This window comes from Pogona vitticeps, chromosome 2 (genome assembly GCF_051106095.1).
Source record: "Pogona vitticeps strain Pit_001003342236 chromosome 2, PviZW2.1, whole genome shotgun sequence".
NCBI classification, from domain to species: domain Eukaryota; kingdom Metazoa; phylum Chordata; class Lepidosauria; order Squamata; family Agamidae; genus Pogona; species Pogona vitticeps.
In genome coordinates this window covers 67,318,729-67,342,963 of record NC_135784.1, presented here as the reverse complement: position 1 = coordinate 67,342,963, position 24,235 = coordinate 67,318,729, and the positions used below count along the sequence as shown (strand labels likewise).

General features: G+C 38.5%; 2 protein-coding genes across 7 annotated transcripts in view; one reads left to right on the top strand and one right to left on the bottom strand.

The window, feature by feature from the left end:
- CACNA2D3 (calcium voltage-gated channel auxiliary subunit alpha2delta 3) overlaps positions 1-24,235 on the top strand; it is a 648,666-nt gene that overhangs the window by 543,877 nt on the left and 80,554 nt on the right. For all 5 annotated transcript variants that reach the window (XM_072989633.2, XM_072989631.2, XM_072989630.2 and 2 more), the window contains one exon: positions 1,377-1,457. In XM_072989633.2, coding sequence (XP_072845734.2) covers positions 1,377-1,457 — 81 coding nt within the window. The remainder of the gene's footprint in view (positions 1-1,376; positions 1,458-24,235) is intronic.
- LRTM1 (leucine rich repeat transmembrane protein 1) lies at positions 8,984-22,455 on the bottom strand. 2 transcript variants are annotated; one of them, XM_020804856.3, is made up of 3 exons: positions 22,372-22,455; positions 18,625-19,221; positions 8,984-11,354 (listed from the first exon to the last, which is right to left on the bottom strand). In XM_020804856.3, exons 1-3 carry the CDS (start codon positions 22,376-22,378, stop codon positions 10,918-10,920), a joined length of 1,041 nt encoding a protein of 346 aa, XP_020660515.3. In that variant the 5' UTR covers positions 22,379-22,455; the 3' UTR covers positions 8,984-10,917. The 2 variants fall into 2 exon arrangements, with proteins under 2 accessions (XP_020660515.3, XP_078241459.1); XM_078385333.1 differs by lacking the exon at positions 22,372-22,455 and having other exon boundaries at positions 18,625-21,408.

Genomic DNA, 24,235 nt, shown 5'->3' with positions numbered 1-24,235 from the left:
CAGAATCACTGTTGACATACCAATGTATGCAATGGTAATCATGTAGGCCAGTGGCTCCCAACCTTGGGTTGCCAACCTTGGCTTTCCAAGTGTTCTTGGACTACAACCCCCAGAAATCCTGGCCAGCACAACTGGTGGTGAAGGCTTCTGGGAGCTGCCGTCCAAGAACACTTGGGTTACCCAAGGTTGGGAACCACTGAATTATGGGCTGTTCACACACTTAGGTGGCGTTTCGATTGTATGTCTCCTTTCTCAACCAGTGTAAAAATTAGTAACACAATAGTAACCTCCAGAAAAGATGCAGATTTCATACTTTTCTCTCCTGGATGTTTATAAAAATTGTATATAGAAGTTGCCAGAGGGGGAAAAATAATAATAACAACTGTGACCACATAAAGATTAAAAAAAAAAAAAACCTTGCCCTCCGATTGCAATCTTACCATTAAGATTTTATATAGTTTGCTCTTAGGAGTAGTGCATTAGAGACTTCGAAGAAAATGTATTTGTTAAGAATGTGCCATTCAGATTTTTTCGACTTCAGTCCGATAGGAGCTCAGCTTGACAGAACCACACATATATGTTTAAATGTGGCTCACCTGGAGAAAGACCCAGCAGGAAGAACTCCCAGCAAGCACTGGGGCAGCTTTCTTTTTGAACAGGAAACTAGGCCATGAAGTCTTTGGGCTTGGCCTTTTTCTAGGTGAGCCACACTATCTGTTGGTGTGGGTCTGTCAGGTAGAACTCCCAGAGTGGAGAATTCTGGGAACTGAAGGCCCAAAGATTTGAATGCCACATTCCTAGTATTTATATACTGTATTAGTTTATATAATTTTAAGACAGGAAGTTGGATCTCCAGATATGTTGTGACTGCAGCTTCCACCATCAACTGTGAGATGATAGGTATTGATATATTTGCTGAGGACATTTCCAGTCCAGCACCACATGGAGGGTCACATATTCCTCACTCATGTTCTGAACAGCCTGTGGTCATATGTCCTGCAGTTTTCATTAGCCCTTAGCAATAACCCTGTAAAGTAAGCTAGATTGAAAGATGGTGAATGACATGAATTTACAGAGCAAGCTTTACAAATGAGTCAGAATATGAAACCAGCTCTCCCTAATCTCAACATGTAACTATTACAAAATGCTTGATTTCACTGATCCTGCGAGTATTATTGCTTAAATCAACCTAGATTCTTCTGAGGCATTGTGTAGATATGAGGCTTGATATTTCAGCCATTCATGGTCACTCTGATTTTTGGTCATGAGAACAGTTTGTGATTCCTCTGCTGCTGTGACCAAATGTCAACCATTGTCAAAATAAAGAGTACTGCATTAGAACCTTGATTGAATGGTTATTTATTTCCAAATTACAGGGAAAGCAAACAAAAGCAATGTGGTGACAGCAAGTACTTCTATTCAACTTCTAGATGACAGAAAATCTCCAGTGGTAGCAGGTAACTTTGCTGCTTCTTTTCTCCATGAATATTGTAAACAGTCCTGGCTTTCTCATGCTACTTAGACTTCCTATAAAAATTCTCATTTCATGACTTGTTTGGGAAGAAAGCTCAGTAAAGTGCAATTTAATGACCTAATGTCTGGGTCACTACAGGCCTCTGTACTTTAAAATGCCTGATTCTAAATGGCTTCTGTGGAAAAAAAAAATCAAGCAGAGTGGATTTCTCAAAATAAAAACAATAATTACTAAACCACACAAACTCAATAAGGGGAAATCTGTGAAATATCAAGTCTTGTTCTGTTGTTGTACGTTTTCATTAGCATGTGTCTTTAAGTTGGAATGTCAGAAATAATCTTTTTTCAGTGCACACATTATGAGATTAATGCTGGCTACCCACAAGGTTTGAGTTCCTGTGTAAGGAAGAGCCATACTATATGTTACAAGTAGGCCTTCAATGGAAACCAGGAGACCTAAGTAGGACTGAACAGCCATACTTAGAAGCAAAACCTGTGCTTGTTTCCCAGTGACCAATCACAACAAAAACAAGCCAATTTGCAGACTACATGAGGTGTGAAAACTCCTGCTGTTACAATCAAATATTGTCCATGCTCAAGGAATTTCCTACTCTGTTGATGAGCCATCTGTTATATATAGTTGGCCAACCAAATAATTGTAGGAATATGAAGAGTACTCATGAAATTTCTCCTGCAGATCTGAGTCCCACCATACGCAGACTCTTTGCTTTCCCTGAGATTTCCTAGCTTCCCATGAAATCAGGACCCTCAATTTTTTGTTCATTGTTCTGGACAAGAAACTGCTAAAATCTGAGCAGCTCAATGCACTTTTGGGTAAATCCTGCATTGGAAAGTTGCCACTCTGCTCAGGGATTGTAACAATCCAGCTTAATATTTCTTCCACCACCTGCCTAAACTGAATTGTGCTTAGACAAGATGTTCTTCTACATAAGAATTATAACCACCCAGGCCAGCTTAATGTTTCTTCTGCCATTTCTAGATGAATGTTATGTGGGCAACATGCCATTCCGCACAGCAAATGTGATAATGCTGCAAAACAGGGTGTGTTGTTGTTGTTTTTTAACAGACCACCAGATTCCCAGTATCTTCTGCAGGTTTTTTTCATGTTGCAAAATGTTGCTGCAGAGAAAGAAAAGTTTTCTGTCTGTGTGCAAATAGCTATGACATAAATATTCTCAACCAGAGAAAGAATGAACAACAAAAAAAAAGCTTTTTCTCCAGCAAACTCCTAGAGCAAGCAGGCAGGGGCAGGGAGAAGTAACTAGGTTGAACATACTGCTGAAGCCTACCTTGTAGGATTTTGAGCATAACCTTGCTAGTGTGTGAAATGAGTGCAAGTGTAAAGTAGTTGGAGTATTCTTTGGCACTGCCCTTCTTTGGGATTGGGATGCAGACTGATCTTTTCCAATCCTCTGGCCACTGCTGTGTTTTCCAAACTTGCTGGCATATTGAGTGTAGCACCTTAAGATTTTAAATAGTTCAACTGGAATGCCATCACCTCCACTGGCCTTATTGTTAGCCAGGCTTTCCAAGGCCTACTTGACTTCACTCTCCAGGATGTCTGGCTCAAGGTCAGCAACCACATTATCTGGGTTATCCGGGATATCCAAATCTTTCTGGTATAATTTCTCTGTGTATTCTTGCCATCTCTTCTTGATATCTTCTGCTTCTGTTAGGTCCCTACCATTTCACCAAATGTTCCTTTAATATCTCCGATTTTCTTGAAAAAATATATGGTTTTCCGCTTTCTATTATTTTCCTCTATTTCTTTCCACGGTTCATTTAAGATGGCCCTCTTGTCTGTCCTTGCTATTCTTTAGAAGTAAGCATTCAGTTTTCTGTAACTTTCCCTATTTCCCTTGCATTTTATTTCCATTCTCTTCTCTGCTACTTGTAAGGCCTCGTTGGACAGCCACTTTGCTTTCTTGCATTTCCTTTTCTTTGGGATGCTTCCTCCTGTACAATGTTACGGGCCTGCATCCATAGTTCTTCAGGCATGTAATTTTCCCTATTTCCCTTGCATTTTATTTCCATTCTCTTCTCTGCTACTTGTAAGGCCTCGTTGGACAGCCACTTTGCTTTCTTGCATTTCCTTTTCTTTGGGATGCTTCCTCCTGTACAGTGTTACGGGCCTCCATCCATAGTTCTTCAGGCACTCTGGCCACCAAATCGAGTTCCTTAAATCTGTTCTTCAGTTCCACTGTGTATTCATAAGGGATTTGGTTTAGATTATACCTGATTAGCCCAGTGGTTTTTCCTACTCTCTTCAGTTTAAGCTTGAGTTTTGCTATAAGAAGCTGATGATCAGAGCCACAATCAGCTCCAGGTCTTGTTTTTGCTGACTGTATAGAGCTTCTCCATCTTTGGCTGCAGAGAATATAATCAATCTGATTTCGGTATTGCCCATCTGGTGATGTCGATGTGCAGAGTCACCTCTTGTTGGAAAAGAGTGTTTGTGATGACCAGCTTGTTCTCTTGACAAAACTCTATTAGCCTTTGCCCTGCTTTGTTTTGAATCCAAGGCCAAACATACCTGTTGTTCCTTTTATCTCTCGACTCCCTACTTTAGCATTCCAGTCCCCTATAAGGAGAAGAACATCTTTCTTTGGTGTCAGTCCTAGAAGGTGTTGTAAATCTTCATAGAATTGGTCAATTTCAGCCTCTTCAGCATCAGTGGTTGGTGCATAAACTTGGATTACTGTGATGTTGAAAGGTCTCCCTTGGATTCGTATTGAAATCATTCTGTCATTTTTGAGATTGTATCCCAGTACAGCTTCTCCCTTAGAATCTGCCAAAATCTGCACCTTTCTGGTGAGCCTGCACAGGAAAGATGCTATGCTGCATAGCAACCACCAAACCTGGCACAGTTCAGTGTTCTTTCAGGAGAATCCTGTGTAGGAAAGATATTCTTCACAGACTGGTGTTCCTTCAAAAAGAAATTATTTTCAGACTGTTTGCAAGATCCTGTGAGATTTTCAACAAGATTTCCCAGGGGAAAGAAGTCTTGTTCAGATAAATCTCTCTATGGGAAGAAAAGAGGATTTTTTTTTTCTTGGTTTCTTGCTGAAGGCAAGAGTCGCTGAGATTCATATCCCAATTCACTTTTCTAAGTGCAGTTTTGACTCAGTGTTATAGGTTGACAGCTATCTTAAACAGGAAGGTGAAATCAATATAAATATTATTTGGCTGGTGTCCCCAGGCATTTGAGCGTTCCCTCACTCGGTTTACTGAACTTTACTGAAATAATGTTGAGCTGGTAGGATTGAGTTTGTGGGATTTATGCCAGCAGAAGAGGCTGCTGTCTGTTCCAAGAACTCTACAGCTAGCACACCTTTGATTTAGCATTGTGTTGTAATGCAGTTATACCCTCAGTCTTGAACAAAGCACATACTTGTATATACGTGTTTACTGGTAACAAGTTACTTCAGTGGTTTAAATCCCACTGAAGAAATTATTTTTTGCAACACACATAACACAGAGACATGTGTATACAAAAAGGAACAACAGTGCATGAGGCTGGGTTTTTTTTTTCCCCTTCAAGGGTCAATGGTAGTTTAACCAGATTAGAATGTTGTTTCTTTCTAGTTTCTTAATATTATGGATTATTGTAATATTTTCATTGTGTAATGAATAGTGCAGGTTAAATAAAGCTACACTGCTTTTAGTAATAAATCACCAATGTAGAGATCTTTACTGTGCAGATATCCAGTATGGCCAAGCTTTTCCAGATGTGCCTATTCCTGGCTATTTGGTTTTGTACAAGAGAAAGAAGCTAAATAAATATTAAATTATACATAGTAGTACCAATAACGATAAAGGTTCAACAAGTTATTTAGGAACTCCACCACTGTACGGCTTTTAGGCATGAATAACCTCAGGCAAATATACCTTTGGTAGTTGTTAGCTGTTCACTGTTCTCCCAGAATAAGAGATAAGCATTCACTTTGCAGTGATATGACATTCCATTTAATGTGGATTATGATTATTTCTGCTTGGGTCTTGGGGTGGTGATGGTTGAGCCTCATCATGCTTCCCAAAAAGGGTTATGATTTTTGTGCCCGTACCAAGCCAAAAAAAAAAAAGGGCCAGCAGGTTTTGTATACTTCTGATATAAATACTTGCAAAGCAACCACCTTCTCCATCTTCCTTAGGCCCAAAGCTCTACAGCTGTGCTTCTCAACCTTTGGTAACCCAGGTGTTCCTGGACTGCAATTCCCAGAAGTCTTCACCACCAGTTATGCTGTCTGGGGTTCCTGGGAGTTGCAGTCCAAGAACACCCGGGTTTCTCAAGGCTGGGAAACACTGCTGTAGAGGCTTCAGAAACTCCCTGCAAAGAAGTATTGTATTTCTCCCAATCACATTAAAAAGTTTCTTATCAGAGAACCTACTTGCTTGAGAGCATCTGTTACTGGATTTCAGATAAATTGCATAAGTGAGTGAGTGAGGGAGTGGGTTTAATACATACATACATACATACATACATACATACATACATACATACATACATACATACATACATACATACATACATACATACATACAGTGGCATATTCTTGTGATATTATATTGTGACCAAACACAACATTTGTGAATCACTGGAAGACACAGTGTCGTGGGACTGTGAAGCTTGCTCAAGACCACATAAGCCGGCTCTTCTGGGATGCACAGTGAGGAACTGAACTCCCAACCTCTGGTTCTGCAGCCAGATTCCTAACTCACTGAGCTATCCAGCCAGCTCAGGTAAAAGCTATATATACCTTAATCACAATACAACCATCTTGGCTACTGCAATGTGGGCAGATCTTGAAGAGTGTCTGGAAGCCTCACTTGGTGCAAATGTGGCAGCTAGCTTCTGACTGGTACATGGAACTGAGATCACATTATTCTCATACTGGAAAACTTGCAAGATTTAGCAGCTGTTTTAGTATTTGATTTAAGAAGTGCAATCTATAAAGACCTAAGTGGCTTTAAGGCTTGACAGTACAAACCTACCTAGTTATGAGGAGTACAGGAGAAGCCCTCTTGCTAATACCATTCCTTGAGGAGGCCTGCTTGATGAGTGCATGAGAGAGGGCTTTTCCTCCTCTCCTGTGTGACTCACAAACTATTAAATGCACTCCTTTGAGAATTACAGCCAGACCTCCTTTCTGCTGGTTTCTTTGTTTCTAAGAAAAAAGCATTTGTAATTTATCCTTCTCAACTGTTCTAATAGTTTCTTTGGTATTTTAAGATGGTTTGCAACTACAGTACTTTACATAGTTATACAGTTTTCAGCTTCACAGAGATGAACAGACACATGTAATTCTCCAGAATTTGGAGGAGCATGCTGCAAATGTATTTTCTTTCGTTCTTTCTTTCTTTCCAGTAGTGAATAATTAGTTGGACTGTGTTACTTGGCCTGTGGTGTAGATGTCTGTATTTTTAGTGGGGGACTTTTAGTGAGTGGGGAGTGTTTGGGGAATTTTATGTGTGTGCATGTGTCTGGTCTCTGGGTGTCTGTGAATTTCGTTGTATGTGTATATACTTACAATGACAATAAATTATTATTATTATTATTATTATTATTATTATTATTATTATTATTATTATTATTATTATTATTATTATTATTATTATTATTATTATTATTATTATTATTATTCTTTCTTTCTTTCTTTCTTTCTTTTTTTCCCCAAACCCTCACCCCCAACTCTCTTCTAGTAGCCATAGGGCCCATTTCTCTATTGTTGTGGCTGCTCCTGATACTTTCTAAACGATTTCCAGTTTTGAAGAACAAGCTCCCTTTATCCTAAAATAGCTGGAAGCAGAATGCTGGAAATGAATAAATACTTTTTATTTCTGTTTATTGTTCAAACCTTTGTTGAATTTCTGAAGTAAAAATAGTGTCGTAAATATATGTAAATATTTCTAAAGAACAGTATCTTCCATGTGCAATTAAATAGGATATGTGTTAGTTTCAGCTGATGAAGAACCGCTTGCATATAATGCACATCTAATGTTTCAGAAAGTGTGAAAGTAATATTATACTCTGTGAATGTGAGACATTTTTAAAAAGTAGGTAACACCACTAAGCACTAATTGCATTTTAGCAGATGCTATGGTTATCTCTTCCTGAAGATAGCATGCTGACCATATGGTTTGAATGTCATCAGACACTTCCCTTTCATAATGGAAAAGGTTACAGCAGAAAATAGTTTATTGTTAGACAAAGTGACTGGTGAGAGCAACAGGTGTCTTCACCACAATGTCAGTTACTTAGAACTGGCTGTTCAGTTCTCTGAAATCTGTGTCACTTAACTGGGATGGAAAAATGTTAAATTTTAGATTGCAAGCAAAATAGTTGCTAGGTTGCCTGGGAGACTTTGGGAGAGATTTTGCAACATGCCTTCTGAAAGGTGAGATATATAATGGCTGTTGGGTTAGAATTCCAATATTCGTGCTTATTGATATTTCTAAATAATTCTAAAATTTCATTTCTAATTCATTCATGATCAGGCCTGCTTAGATTGTATTGCTTTTCATTACAAGAAGCAAGGGTGTCTGCAGAAATAATTTTAATGGCTATGTATGATGCTTAGTTTTTCCATGATGCTTATGGGTTGTTGACCTGACTGTACCTTTTTCCTATGTACATTGAAAGAAATACCAAGGAATTAGAATTTCAAGATCAGGGGGAAACCCTTCTGTGCTCCTTCCCTGTGCACGCCCATTTTAAGAAAGGGGGATGTGAAACAGAGAAAACCAGGCTCCTTCCACTTTATAATGCAATGCTGAAAATATTTCTGAGGGCTACTGACTTTTTATGGCAATTTGCTTTTTCACTGTACCCATGAGGTGGCATACGGTTTAGACTCAAGTTCAGTGTACGGATTGTATCTCCAACCCTTGTCCAAACCTGCCTGTTTACGTGCTGGGCAAGCCTGGGGAAGCTTCTAAGATCAACGCTGATCAGCTGTGAGGTGGGGAGGGGGAGGGGCTGGAGCGGAGAAGATGGCAAAATGGCCACCCACTGTGTTTTCGCCCGGATTCCTCGCTTACCGGGCAGCGAAAATGGTGGCTGTATGGAGGATTTTCGCATAAAGGTGAGGTTTTTGTCCATAGGAATGCATTAAATGGGTTTTAATGCATTCCTATGGGCTTTTTTATTTCGCATAGCAACGAATCCGTATAGCGACGATTTTGGCTGCACTGATTATCGTCGCTATGCGGGGCACCACTGTAAAGTCCATCATTCTACAGTGAGGAAGATTATTCACATTCAAGACAGCTGCCAATCTTACCAGGAGTGGATGTCCAAGCAAATTCACCCCAAGTTCAGATCGTACAATACTCAGGGAGACGGGGGGGGAGGAGAAAAAACACCCAAGAGTAACATCTCAGATTTTTACAAGACTCAGTTAACATGTTGAATGTTGAAGTTCATGACAGTGCAATTAGAAAAACATTGAACCAGTATGGTTTGTTTGGAAGAGTTGCCAGGAAAAAAGCCTCTTCTCTCTAAAAAGAACATGGCAGCTTGCATCTGGACAAACTACAAGAACTCTGGAACAATGTCCTATGGACAGATGAGAGCAAAGTGGAGATGTTTGGCCATAATACACAGTGCCACATTTGACAAAAACCAAACACTACATATCAGCACAAACACCTCATACCAACGATCAAGCACGGTGGTGGTGGGCTGATGATTTGGGCTTGTTTTGCAGCCACAGGACCTGGGCACCTTACAGTCATTGAGTTTACCATGAACTCCTTCGTTCACCAAAGTATTCTAGAGTCAAACGTGAGGCCATCTGTCGACAGCTATAGCTTGGCTGAAACTGAGTCACTGAACAGGACAATGATCCCAAGCACACCAGCAAATCTACATTGGAATGGATGAAAAAGAAAAGAATCAAGGTGTGCAATGGCCCAGTCAAATTTCAGACCTCAGCCTGATTGAAATGTTGTGGCAGGACCTTACAAGAGCTGTGCATAAACAAATGCCTGCAAACCTCAGTGAACTGAAGTAATGTAAAGAAGAATAGGCCAAAATTCTTCCACCACAATGTGAGAGACTGGTAAAGTCCTACATAAAACAATTACTTCAGGTTATTACAGCTAAAGGTGGTTCTACAAGCTGTTGAATCATGTGGTGTACTTAGTTTGTCACACATAGCTTCTCCATTTTGGCTTTATTTTTGTTAAATAAATCATGGCACAGTGTAATGTGGCATGTGTTGTTGTTCATCTCAGGTTGTATTACCTAATTTTCAGACCTGCTGAGGACCAGATGATTTTTATTATGTCCTGATACATAAAACCATAAAATTCAAACCATGTTTTCTTTTTCACATGAGTGTATATGGATTTAATATAGTTCTATCCCACCTCTCTGTCAAAAAGTGGTACTCAGGGAAGCCAACAACAGTGCTACTCAAGTGAGAACTAGTATATTTATAGAGTAAAACAGGTTAAAATTAAACCAATTAAAATACATTTAAATTACAATTCCAAACACATTAGTAAAAAAGAAATATCACCCGCTTTAGTACTAACCCTCCCAAATTTGTATCTTATGAATCTGCTTCAAGAATTTTTAAACCACACTTTCAGCCGGCCACAGAGACACTCTCTCTCTCTCTTTCTCTCTCTCTCTCTCTCTCTCACTCACACACACACACACACACACACACGCTCGCACACACACACACACACACACGCTCGCACACACACACACACACACCTACAAGCTACACCCACTGCATAGAAAATCACCACCTAGCAGATACTGCAAACTGTGGTATCTGTGCTAGCCCTCTTTTTGACAGTCTTTTATGGGGGACTAATGGCAGGCTTTGAGACTAAAGATCAAATGACCGGTGCCTTTAAAGATGTGGGTGGCAACTACCTCTTTATTCCATGTGGGTTTTTAATTAACTTATTTATTTATTAATGCTTGCAAGAGGCAGTTTTTACTGGGAATAGAAATTTACTCTTTTTGAGTCTAGCCGTGATTTTACCGATAAGTACCCCTGAGCAGATATGGAGCCTAGCTGTGCCTTCCTGCCCCTCTATGCCAGTTTTCTTCCTTCCAAGCCAAAATAGCCACAAACAGGGATGTTATCTATGAAACGATGCCTAGGGAGTTAAGCATCCTTGCATGCGGTGGAGATGGGGGCCAATAACATTTTGATATGCACCCCAACTATTAGAAAATAAAAATAAAAAGAAGATGCTGCTTGATCCAAACATGCTGAAAGAATACATCTGTTTGCAGCACAGATTCCAGATTTCCTAGGATGATGGTAAAATTCTTGCATGCGAAAAATCTGAAACACGAGAACAAGTAAGTAGTCAGTAAATCAGTCCTGTTCCAGTGCTGCTCTTGTGTCCAGGAAGAAAAATAATATCTGTTTTGGAAAGCTCATAATAACCAGTAACTCAAGCCAATGAACTCTGAAATGGCTCTTTTTCTTCAAGATTCGCCTTCTGCTTGCCAAGGTGTGAATTTTCTTGGTGGTATTTTGCAGTAATTGCAGCATAGGCACAGCCGTATATGGCGGCAGCCAGCATCATGAGGCATACAATCCCACAGACCACTCCAGTGATTATGACAGTGGCAAGCGCATGACGCAAGCTAACAGGACGTGGTTTGGGTTTTGGTTCACAATATGAATGGCTACCGTCTCCTCCATGTTCATGGTGGTGGTGTGTGTACTTCAGAGAAGGTTTATGCTCAGGATGGTGAGGAGCACTGGCCAGGTGAACATAAGAAGCTGGAAGAGGACAGATCCGATATAATTCGTAAGGAATTTTGAGAAGGTCTTTCCCCCTCCGGTTTTCAGGTGTTGCACAGATTACAGCATCACTAATTCCTCCTGAAAAGAAAAAAAAATTGTCTTAAACTCCTCATGCTTCAGAATTGTCTAAATCTAAATCCAGCAACTAACCAATGTAATAAGGAAACTGCTTTTCCCCTTATAAAAATTGCAAATATATTTTGTAATCGTGTACTTACAATTATAATAGTGCAAAGAACTAATGCAAGTATGTTTTTGGTACTCAAACATAGATTTTTTTCCTTTCATTTATAAATGCAGTATAAATTGGCTTATAGAGAGCTTTTAAAAACTGCTCTTAAATAATGTTTTAAATCTGTTCCTAAACCTTTTCAATCCATTTTTATAATTTTAATCTCTTCATTGCATTTTACTTTGAGTGGTTAGAAAAAGTGATCAAAATAGCTTAAATAAACAAAGTAAGTAATTAATTAAAAATAGGCTATATGTTTAAAACATGTAAGAATATGGCCAGAAATGGTGACAAATACCATCAGTCACATCACTGTCACTCAGAGCATGAGAAATCACTTAAAATGTGATCAACACTTCCACAAAGGAATAATAGGAAAGAATGCTTCTGAAAAATAACTGAAATAAAACTTTTATTTGAGAGCAGTTGAATGCTAGAAGCTACTGGCCTGTGGGCAAAATGACTCTTCTTCTGCCCACAAGGCAGTAGCATGAAGTACATCATGAGCCAGCAACTGTGCCCAAATTCATTTATTTACCAATGAATGAAACAAAAGTTATAGTTATACTGACAAAAATGTAACCAAAGATCCCTGGTTAAATTACAGTCATGATGACAAGAATCCCATTGGGATTTTACTCAAGAATATATTACATTTCATATATTTTGGTAGCAAACTGCACCTACTTGATGAGGTGCAAGTCACATGTCTGATCATAAGCTAGTTATGTGACCTCACTTTGTCAAAGAGCTGAAAATCACTGCAGTTTCCATTTACTCTGGAATAAAATCCAAATAGAATTCTGGCTATTGTAATTTATGTATTAGTTATCTATCAGTTACCAAAAAGGAAACCATTACAAGAAACTGGTTACTTCTAACATTTGTCACATCAACCATTTGCTGTAATAAAACCAAATTAGGAGAATCCAAATGATCATCCATAGTTTCACTTTGAGGATCTTCCACTTTTTCCCCAGTAACTGAGCAGGCACACCTTGAAAAACCATGCCCGAACTCTGTGGCGCTTCTCAAACATAGCCACTGCTAATGAGATGTCTTCAGAGCAAGATATTGGACAGATTTCAGCATGCATGCAGGAGCTCTTGGTTGTGTACAGAGGATCTTTGGCCACCTAACAAAGTCTGTTCTATTTCACATAACTAGACTACATGTGTGTGTGTGTGTATACACTAAATTGCAACATGGCCAGAATGTACACGCAACCTGATCTTCATGTGATTGAAGCAAGATGGGAAAGCATGCAGCAACAGTGTTTAGGAAATGATGGTTAAATTGATGCTGAGCAGAGCAGAAAGCAAGGAAATCAGATCCAGTGTGAGAATGATCAGATGTTTTCCATCAGTGCTGGAGAGATGGCGGACCTAAATGATAGTTTTGTGCCATCGCAAGTTGCAGTTTCTCGCAAGAAGGAGAAGGTTTGGCTGTATGTTGCAAAGATCTCACACTGGGTTTCAGGTCAGAAGAATCTGGACTGCAATTCCCAGAAACCTTCATTACCAGCCATGCTTGCCAGGCTTTCTGGGAGCTGAAATCTAGAACACCTGGCTTTGGGAAAATTGGTCTAGAATGATGTAGCTTTTACCAAAACCTCATTTGAATGGCCACAGGTTGGCTACATGTGGTTTACGAGGTAGGCATTCAGAAGACAGGGTGGATGAATAAGGAAAGAAAACTGCGAATGGACAGATGAAATGTAGTTGTGGGCCTGAAGTGCCTCCTGAGTATAGGGAAGCAGCAAATGCCTCTCCTCTCCCTAGGTTATGGTATTAGCACCTAAGGGCAGTCAAATTATTTCAGTACCTCAGATATTCAACCCTCTTCCAAGCAATTAAAATACAACTCTAACCATTCAGATCACTAGCCGTTTTCTGCCTTTTTGGAACCTGTTGCCTGAGGCAGCTGTCTCACTAACGGTAGGGCTAGCTCAAGTTGTGTGGAAGACGAAAGAGAACTGTAACAACAATAATAATTTATTATGGTCAATGACCAGAAAGAGAACTGTTACTCTGGACTTTATGAACTTCCACATAACAGGTAACGGAGAGAGTAGTACTGTATTTTTGCATTGATTTTACGGTTCTAGTTTCTTTCTTCTGAGAATGTAAAAGCCATCAAGAACCATCTTTTGGGGAGAGAATCATCTGATTCTGATACAATGGGAAATCTTTCTCTCATTTTTTAATTTATAAATATCACTTCCATTTGAGGTATGAAAAGAACTGCATCAGTTATTGTAGGCTAGCGACAGCAGTGGAAGCCTCACCATTGTTTCTCTTGAGACTCCTGGTGGTTCTCTGTTCCTGCATCCCCTAAATCAAGCATAGTGCAGGACATCATTTAGTCATCAGTGCTGAAGTAAGATTCTGCTGCCAGCCCCATTAGCTTCTGTACATAGAACTGAGCAAGATATCATTTCTCTGTTGACTCAAGCAGCAAAGTGGTTAGCTGGCCCAGAATATAAAATACAAATTTAATATGAAGTATGCAGATCGTACAGACATAGGAAAATACAGAAACATAGATCATTGATGGATTGCAAATCCCGTGATAAATTTTGGATGACAGAACATCATTCTTAATGTGTAACCATTTAATCTTAGCAAGGTTGAAACAATAAAAAAAAGGAAACACAGAACAACCAGATGCTTTTTGATGAAGTCTTATCAGTGGGATGAAGTAGGCTTTTTTTTAAAGCATCATAAATAACAGCATTGTATTCGGAATTGGGAAAAATATATAAATTAGAATGCTTCAGGCAGGGGATAAGGTCCTTGTAGAAGCCTGTTTAGCTGTGTTCATATTTTCATTGTTTCAGTCTCTAAACTGTGGCTCAGCTTCTTGACAAATTAGTCAGAGTTAGCTGCCTAATTATGCAAACCTTAACAGCAAAGGCCCAGGATTGCAGCCTATGACTTGAAGTCCAACACACTCAAGGGAATAAACCGCATGGATCTTAATGAGACCTTATTCTGAATAGAGGTGATTTCATTATATAACTGTCCCTGTCTTGTTGAAGGTAGTTAAAACTACTTCTTTCAGTGCAGAATCAGGCTGTAATGCACTGTATTTTGGGGAAAATGTCTTTGAAAGCATCAATAGGATTATTTGGTCCAGTAAATGATTACAGTGACCAGTTTCCACTGCAACTGTTACAACTGCCAACTTATGGGTTTGGTTAGAAATGAATTTATTTTGGAATTTGGAAATGCTTTGATTCAAATTCCTTAAAACACTGTTCTGAAAGTATAGATTAAAATGGTCTTAAAGCAATGGTACATTCTCCAGCTGTTATGATAATAATCAGAATATGAGCATTATGATTTTTCAGTCTGTGTTGAAATTTTTAACATAGTTCTGCCAAATGATTTTCATACTACAATTTGGGCTGGGGATCTGCTTGGCTGAATGCATAAATATCAACATGAAATTCAGTCTAAACCACACTCTGTGGTTAGTTTGGAATCTGCCATTTAAAAAATTACTGCTGCCTGAACTCCATATGGGTTTGGTATATTTAAATATATGTTCACAAAACATTCAAAACTAGTTTCATTTGTTTTCAGTTGTTGTTGTTTTTTTGTTCATATCGGTGGATGCAGTGTTACTCTGTAGAATCACAACATCTGTTTGTTAAGAATAATCTAAATGGGTTCAGAAACTACAGCTGGCATAAAATGCTAAACTAGTGCTCTAGCTGGGGCTGGGTTTTGGAGTCATTTGATCCTGACATTGGAGATCATCAACAGCCTGTTTCCATGCCAGTTCAAATGTGATTTCTTTGGGATTAAAGTATTTAACCATCCTCAGTATATACAAGTGGTGGGCAACTGACCACCCTCCAGGTAATTCCCACATCACTGGCTGTGCTGACAGTGCCTTATAGCACTTTGAATTCAGCAACAACTGAAGGTGCACAAGTTATCCACAAGGTATGATATGGGTGTGTTAGTGGATCTGGGAGAATATTGGATACAATAAAGAGAGAGGATAGGTCAGCTTGTTTTGTGTAAGTCACAAAAGAACAAAGCTAGAAAAATGTGATAAAATACACATGTACATTTGTATAATGGAAAACAATCAGATTTCCTTTCAGTTTCAGTTCTGTGCAGATTACAAAAGTACAGAGATGGAGAGAGGAAACACAATAATTAAATTGTCAAGTAGTGTCCCACCAAGATAAAATGTTGAAGCTGTTTTAAAAATAAGAAGCTGTGTTAGTGACGATATGAGTCACTCATAGACTCAGCAGGGAGGTGGGGATCTTGCTCCAAACATCTGGGGAGGAACCCCCTGTTCCAGTCCCAAGCCATTACTAAATTAAGATACATCTGATTATTCATTCATTATGTTCCTGTGCTCACAAAGCTTGGAATCCATGGAGACTCTTGTTCTGAAACATAGTTCCAGCAGTATATAATAGGAATTCTGGCTGGAAATAAATGACATTTTTTTAACAATTCCAAAATCAAGATGATGGCCTCCTTAGAAGAGTATTTTATCTGGAACTTTAATTAAGGAAGGGAGGGGGTGCATGATATCTTCAACCCTCACCCCCTGTTTATTCTCCCTTCCACTTTGGCTAAATCATAATCATAAACTGCCTTATCCTGAATCAGATAATTGGTTCATGTAGCTCAGTATCATCTGAAGCTGCTTTCCAGAATTCCAAGTGGGAATCTTTCCTAGCCCTGGCAATGCCAGCGATTGAATGTGGGATCATCTGCTTGAAAAGTGGGCTCCCACTGAACTACAGTCCTAATATCAACTGTAGTCAACGATGCTGGTCTCTCTATCAGGATGAACAGACATGGTTTTGGGATGGTTTTTTTAACACAGAAAAATCTATTCCTTTCTTTGCTTATTTTTTTTCCTCAGTTGGGTTCAAAATGTGCACATTATCCTATAGGCATTTTTCAAACTTGCCTGTTTTGTGGGGCATATGTGTAACTGTCCATCATCATGATGATTCTGGAGCCAAAACCTGCCTGATATGTGATCAGTATTAACCAGGGATGTAAAAAAATATTCAAAGAATCTCTCTGTCTAGGTGAATCCCTAGATTTTTTTTACTGGGATTTCTTCCTATGCTAGTGAGATTTTTTGTCTTGCTCCGAAAACAAGCCCTTGGTCTTGTCGCTCCATCCCCATTTCATTTGTTCTTTTACACAAGAAATGGTCAAATTCTACACAGCTTAGTTCACCTTCTCATGCAGGAAAGATACCATTTTGGACAGCAGATGTAATTTTTAAAAAGTCCATGAACTTTCAAAGAAATCACAGCGGATTTCTTTAAAAAAATATGAAAGAAACACTTGTGTAGGGAATTTTCACTGCAAGGAGAAAAATGTATGTGTGTGTTTCTCAGTTTGTCATCAAGAGCAAGGGTCAGTAAGACTCATATCCCTTGGAAATGTGGACTGAGACATGCCTGTCAACCTTGGACTAAAAATTCATTCATCCCAGATTCCTAGCACACACTCTGTCCCCTTGGAAACCAAGCACAATATGGATCAACTACACTGTGTGCTTAATTCTTCCAGCTCATTGAATCCATGCTCACAGAAGTAATATAATTGTGGTCAATGGGCTGTCTTCCTACTAAATGTGTGTGAAACTGCAGCTTCCGACATCATGCTAAACACGCTAGTTCAGTTTACTTCTGGAGAAACACATTTGGGGTTAAGCTCTCTGGCAAAGTGTTCCATGGTCGACACATCTTAACTCATAGTTCAAATCTTGCTGAATTTTAGAAAAATGTTTGTGATGCCTCTGGTTCTTTCCCATCCATGTGCTGTGTCCTTATCTACGAGAATACTTATTCATTTAAAGGGGGTGAACAGATTTTATCCCTCAGAAGATTAATACCTGTGGTCACATAGTATAGCTCACTGGTAAGAAATCGAGGGCATAGAAAAGAAAGCAGTTAATGCATAATTATGTTATTTTCTCCCATGATTACCACAGGGGGGTTGAAAGCAAAACAAACTAATGGAGAATAGGACTGTTAATGACTATTGGCCATGATGACAAGCAATGTTTGATACTATTATCCATAATATTGTTGCTGGATATCTTTCTAGCTTGGGTGTTGGAGGTATTTTGTTGTAGTGGTTCTGTTCATACACTGACATGTACAACTGATACATACATGGATTCCAGGATATAATGCTCAAAACTTGTAGCTCTAGTCATCTCATGTATGTTATAGGGCGTATACGCTTCTTTTTTATCCACAACATATGGATGTCACTTGTGGCCAGGTACCTAAAGAACCCCCCTTCACACATGCACATACCTGGACCCTGCTGTCATAACCTAAGGCCCTTCTTTGAGTTCCTGTGCGCGAGGACTAAAGAATAGTTAACAGAGAAACATCCTTTTTAGGAGGTTTGCTTGGTTGAAAAGGAATTTTCCACCTGTTGTTAGCTTTTTTAAAAAATATATACTTGTTGCTTTTTTCTGACATTAATAATTTAGTTAGGGTTTTTTTTTTACTTGGAAAATACAAATATGGCCAAGAAACCTCTAAATGGTCCCCCAAATGCAGTCTCAGAATTTTATTTGGCTCATGATGACTTTGTGTTGTTTTAGGTATTATTTTCATGTTGCATTTTTGTACTTTATAGCTTTAATTTTTACATGGAAATTGCCCCAATCATCTTGGCAACTTGGTGATGTATAAAAATTGTCAGTAAATAAATAATGCTAAAGACACCATCAGGAAATCTTCCGTAGCCCCTCCCTCCAGTCAATTAATTCAACACAAAGTTTTGTGATACCTTAAAGACTGATGAATTTCAATTGGCAAAAGCTGACATGGACCTTAGCCCACTTTGTCCATGAAAGTTTATGCCAAATGCAATATGTTTGTCTTTAAGGGTATTTTCTTTTCTTGCTGGAACAGAGTAACCCACTTCTATCCCACTGGAAATAAATACATGTGATGAGATGTGACATTTGCTGGACATACAGGCTCCTATTCCATACAGAGTGAGGCATGCTTAAGCCGGATGACTTCAATGGATTTAAACATGTCTAACGCCAGATTGGATTTAGGCCACAGTATATGCATAATAAAGAAAAATTACTTACCTCTGTACAGAAAACTTTCCAGCCATAATTTAAGGCCAAAGACTTGACAATTGCATTGCCAAAAGTTACCCTTGAAAAGCACCACTTTAAGATTTGGGAGTGAATCCAAAAGAAGTCTGTCGACTTTCTCAAGTTTATTATGTTTCAGAGACAATAAAGTTATGCGTCTTGTGTTATTTCCTAGAGTTTCAGGCAAACTTAATATACTGTTGGATGATATGTCCAACTCTTTTAGGTGTGGAAGGGAGCTAAACGTCTTGTTGTCTACATATTCAATAAAGTTCTTTGTTAGATTTAGAATCTGAAGATTTTGTAGTTCCTTGAATGTGTTAGGCAATAGGCCTGAGACTGAATTATTAGATAAGTCCAAAATTTTGAGGGAAAGGGTGTCAGTAAATGCATGTTGACTGATTTTCTGAATGTGATTATTTGACAAAAGTAGTATCTGAGTATCAGCTGGTAAATGAGAAGGAACTTCAGTAAGTCCTCGATTTCTGCAGTCCACTGTCTTTGAAAACCGATAGCACAGACATTTTAGAGGACAGCTGCTCACTAAGTCTATTATTATCATGACAGTTGAAATTAAAAGCAATGAACCTGTAAAATAAGGGGAAAAATAGTATTGCATTTAGTTTGTTTAACAACATTTAATTAGCATATTGACTCAAATAATATTAAAGAATTGTGGCACTTCAAAGGCAAACAGATTTATTATAGCAGATATTTTGATGGATTATAGCTAGGGATACATACTTTCTCTGATTTTGCCATTGCATGTAAAGATAGGAAGCTTCAAAATTATTTCCCTTTCCCCATGAGAAGGCAAGGGATTTCTCAACAAGAGAGTGAGGATAAGAATGGTGTGTGTGTATATACATGTGTGAAAAAAAGTTGTGCAAATGATGCAGTAATGCAATTGTGCAAGATGATAAAGGATTAGATGCATTCAAGGGGCTGCTTGGCATCTTTTTAAAGAACTGATTCATTCCGTATTTGCTATGTGTATGCATTGTTTCTTAAAAGAGTACTAGTTTTCCAAAGGCCAAAACAAGAAAAAAATGAAAAATAAAGAAGGCGAAAACATTGTGGCACCTTAAAGATTTATGGCTATATTTTAATAAGAGCTTTTGTGGACAAGTCCACTTCCTCAGACTAGAAAGAATTCCTTTTGTTTTTCCCTCATCTACTAGCACATACCAGCATGGCTACCTTTTCTAAAACTACAACTATAATTTTGCACATATCGCTGTTGAGGAGTTAAAAATAACATTTCTATCTTCACTGTCACTTGGAGGGGAAAAATCTTGTGGCTTTAAGCAGAGCATGGTACTGTGATGCTGAGGTGTTCACCCACTGCTTTTTACTATCACATTTGTGTGCATTTATTCTTCTGTATAAAGTTTGGCCTGTTTGCTCTTTGCAGAAGGGCACTGCAGATCGAGGTGCAGAGTATTTTAGATTGAATAATGTTGTGGAGAACACAGTCTGGTCTGCTGTTTTCAGAGTAAGTATGGGACAGATTTGGTATCTCAGTATCTGGTCTTTGTGTCTGTATCCATGGATGGCCTGTTATTGCTATTAAGTAATTGTTTGAGACAGGTTGTCTGTCAGCTGAGTGTTTGAGAAGGAACAATTATTGTCCAATTTAAGCAATGGATTAATAATTAAATAACGGCCTGTTGAACAGAGCACTGAATTGTTGCCATCATTTTAGAAGCATTATGTGATGGTTATTAAGGATTATTGAAAGTAGAGCTACTTCCCATTAGTAGTAGCTCAACTAAGCATAAGTCCTTTCCATCAATCAGTACTACAGATATATATTATGAAATTTAGATAGCCATCATTAATCAAAATGTCTGATTTTTATATTAACAACATGTAAAAGAGTAGAAAATATCCACCTGAATATTCCCAGATTATCAATAAGAACAACCAACCTCCTTATGAAACTACAGTTCTAGCTGTTAGTTAAGAATTTTTAATTCATGGCACTCATTCAATGGTGAGCTTTCCCTAGCACTGGCTATTCCTGAAAGATGTCAAGTGCATGAAGCATGCTTATGCAAAAGCATTTAAGCTAGTGATTAACTTTAAGCCCATGAGTGGTCCTGTATTCTTCAATACTTCTTACTAGGCTTCTTAGCTTTCATCATATGATCTACAGGATTAATCTGCCACACTAATCTAGTGAATTTTTAATATCTTAGAGGCTTTCCTGCCTTCAAAAGCATCCTTGTTTACTTCCTTAAATTCCTTTTGAATTGTGAGTTAGGATACGGGATACCTTCATGAGATTGAGATACAAATATTTTAGAGAACTGAATCCTGTGGATGGAGCCGTTCTCTGGAGCACCTTTGAATCAAACCTCATAAACAACAAACTCATGATTGCTTTCAGATATCTCCTGTTCAAACTAATCATAGTGCTTCAAATTATGGTACACTTAGCTTACATGCCTTTACATGCTAAACCTGTGTTTTAACATCGGGGCTTCTGAGTAACCTGGTTTAGTATTCTGCTGCTACTCTTCTTGTATACAGTTCCCTCGCTGGGTATTTTCAAAAATCAATTAAAAACACTGATGTTTCAGCAGGCCTTCCTCTCAGCTAATTCCTGATCTTCCCTTTTTCTTCTCTCCTAGTGTTTGCCCCATCTTGTCTAACGTTTTTCCCCTTATTTAAAATTGTTTTAATTATATTGTTATATGTCTGTTGTAAGCCGCCTAGAGTGGTCCTGAGGGACTAGATAGGCGGGATATCAAATAAATAAATAAATAAATAAATAAATAAATAAATAAATAAATAAATAAATAAATAAATAAATTCATTTGTGTTTTCCAAAATCTTCAGTGTCTCCCTTCTTTGAAAAAAAAAATTTAATGGTTGGCAAAACGATTCCCTAAAATGATCCCATATATGATACGTAATTGATCTTTCTGTCTTTACCTGTATTATTGTGTTTCATGTATGCACTCTGGAAAGAACAAAATCCTGTGCTACACACTCATGACTGAGCATCATAGTAACACTTTTTTGCATATTGCAGATTTATCAAGATTTTTTCTTGTCTTTTCATAAATGTTCCAAGAGTCTAATTAGAAATATCCATATTACTACAGAGAAGTCTTTAAAGGCTTTAGCCTGGTACCCTTTTTTATTTTTTATTTTATTTTATTCATTATGTTTATGCCCTGCCCATCTAGTGCCTAAGCACTATTCTGGGTAGCTAACAGCAGTTAAAAACATAACTACCCACCCAGGCCTACAAAAACATAAATGAGATCCAGGCCAATTTGGGGATAAGTCCTATGAAAGTAGAGGGACTTGCTTCCTAATAAAAATGCATAGGGTTGTATTTCAGCTTGACTGAAGGGTCGCTGAAAGCAGTACTTTAATGACAATGGCAGATATTTAAGCTGTTTTAAACTCACAAGTGAACATGCCAGCCTTCACCTGAAGCACTTAATATTCTAAATCCTCATGTTTTCCTGCATGTAATATCTAAAGCTTCATTTGGAAAATACTTGGAACCACCAATATTTTGTAACTCCATTTGTATTGACATGAGAAAGCTAGGTGGTGCTTTCTCATATCAGTATGCCTAGTATGCAACAGTGTGTTTCAAGGAAAACAGAAAAGGTCACACGAAGAAATGTTATGGGTTCTAGACTTGCTGAGAGTTTAAGCCTGTCTCCTTGTCACATGGTATCCATTTGCTATAAGTAGAAATCGAATAAATCTTACCTTTCATGGTTGTGGCCCACTTGTCCAGTTTGCCGGTGACGCAGGTCAACTTTTATGCAAAGGAAAAGAGTAGAAAAGTTCCTGTCCAGTTAGGACTCACTGCTGCATATACAACACATTTAATCACAGAGCACTGCCACCAACTGACGCTTTAGTAATGCTAACTGTTTTTCCCATTTGATCATGCCCCTTTTCACGTTTCATCGACGGGTCCTCTGCTAGCTACAGATATATTCTCTGTCTCTCTTCTCCAACCAGCAGGCCTTGCAGAGTGTCTGTCAATGTGATCTGGACAGCTGTAACATAGAAATCATGACCTAACAGCCTGGCCCTTTCAATTATTTAATCAACCTCAAATCCAGAGCAGGAAAAACAAAGCTGACTTTTCAAACCCGATGTAGTTCTTGATTCCTGCTGGATCGCTGTTCACCAAGCTTTGTCAACTCTTGCAAAATCAGATGGTTCTCCTCTTGTGCTCCTGTCATCCTCAGTTGTGATTGGAGGCAATGGGGTGTGTAATCTCAGTATGAAGAGGCCTTCATCTTGATTACATGGTTTTGACCATGCACTTGTTTGCTGTTCTGGGGCTTATACTTTTGATTTCCCTAGGGATTAGCTGTGCTGACAGGATTTTACTGTGTAGAAAAACCTCTATTTATTTTTATTTATTTATTTATTCATTCATTCATTAGCCTTTCATTATCTTGGGGGGGGGCAGAAGAGAAAGAAAGAAAGAAAGAAAAAGATGGCAGAGAAATTGTGTCACTCAAAAATAGGAACCCCTCTTTCTCTGAGGAAAAAAATAACCTTTGCTGTTTCACAGATTTCCTGATCCTGCCGTTGTAGAGTGAGTGGCTTGTGCCGCTGATGCTGAATATGCCTGATAATTGTAATTGTACCAGATAAGAGGATGGAGGATAGATGGGGCTGTCAATTCTGATTTTGCCCACGTTGATGTTTCAAGTATCTGTTCTCCCCGTCTTAAATAGGAGAAATTTGTAAATTTTGGTAAATGGTTTGAAAAATGAAACCTGACCCTGCTAAAGATATCTTTATTCATTGTTTAACTTGAGCATAAGTGTTATCTTGAATATTTTGCTCTTCATATCTACAGCAATGAAGAAGGTTTGACATGTAGCCTCATTATATTCATTCCTGCAGATACATTTTTCCCCAGTCGTGGAATAGTCAAACGCTTCTTTTTGTAATGACTGACATCAGCCCCTACTTGCATTTCTTGGCCTTGTTATAAGAGAGAAAATCTTAGCATTGACATTATTGCTTCCTGTTGTAGCTTTTATAGTTGTCTTCAGCTCAGAATCCTGGTTTTCTTTTTTCTTTTAATTCTTTGGCTTGTTCTTTGGAGGAGCTGACGTACCATTTTTATAAGCATTGCCTTCATAAGGAAGCTTGCTAACCAGGTGCTTTCCCCAAAATCATGCAGCTCCATGTGGGACCAAGTGGGAAGTATTAAAGAATGCTTCTCGACTGCCCCGCTTAACATGGGTAATCCTTTGCAGCTACAATTGTGTTATTTTTAGTACTCAACAAACTGAAAAGATGTTCACAGGGTAAGGTCACTGAAAAGTTAAGCGTTGTGTGAGGTTCATTTCCAACAATAACACAAGCCTTGTTTGGTGCCTTCTCTGTTGTGGTGGAGGAAATTATTACCCTCTGGATTTATTTTATTTTTTTATCCTTTTCTTTTTTTAGCCAAGTGTGCACATCAAGTCCATCTTCCAACAACATATGATTAGAAGTGCTCAGTTTCTTTTCCTGTATACGTAGCTATTTCCAACTTCGTGTTAAAGGTGTTAGCAATCTATAATAGTAAGCAGTGTCTTCCTTTCTGTACAACTTCCAC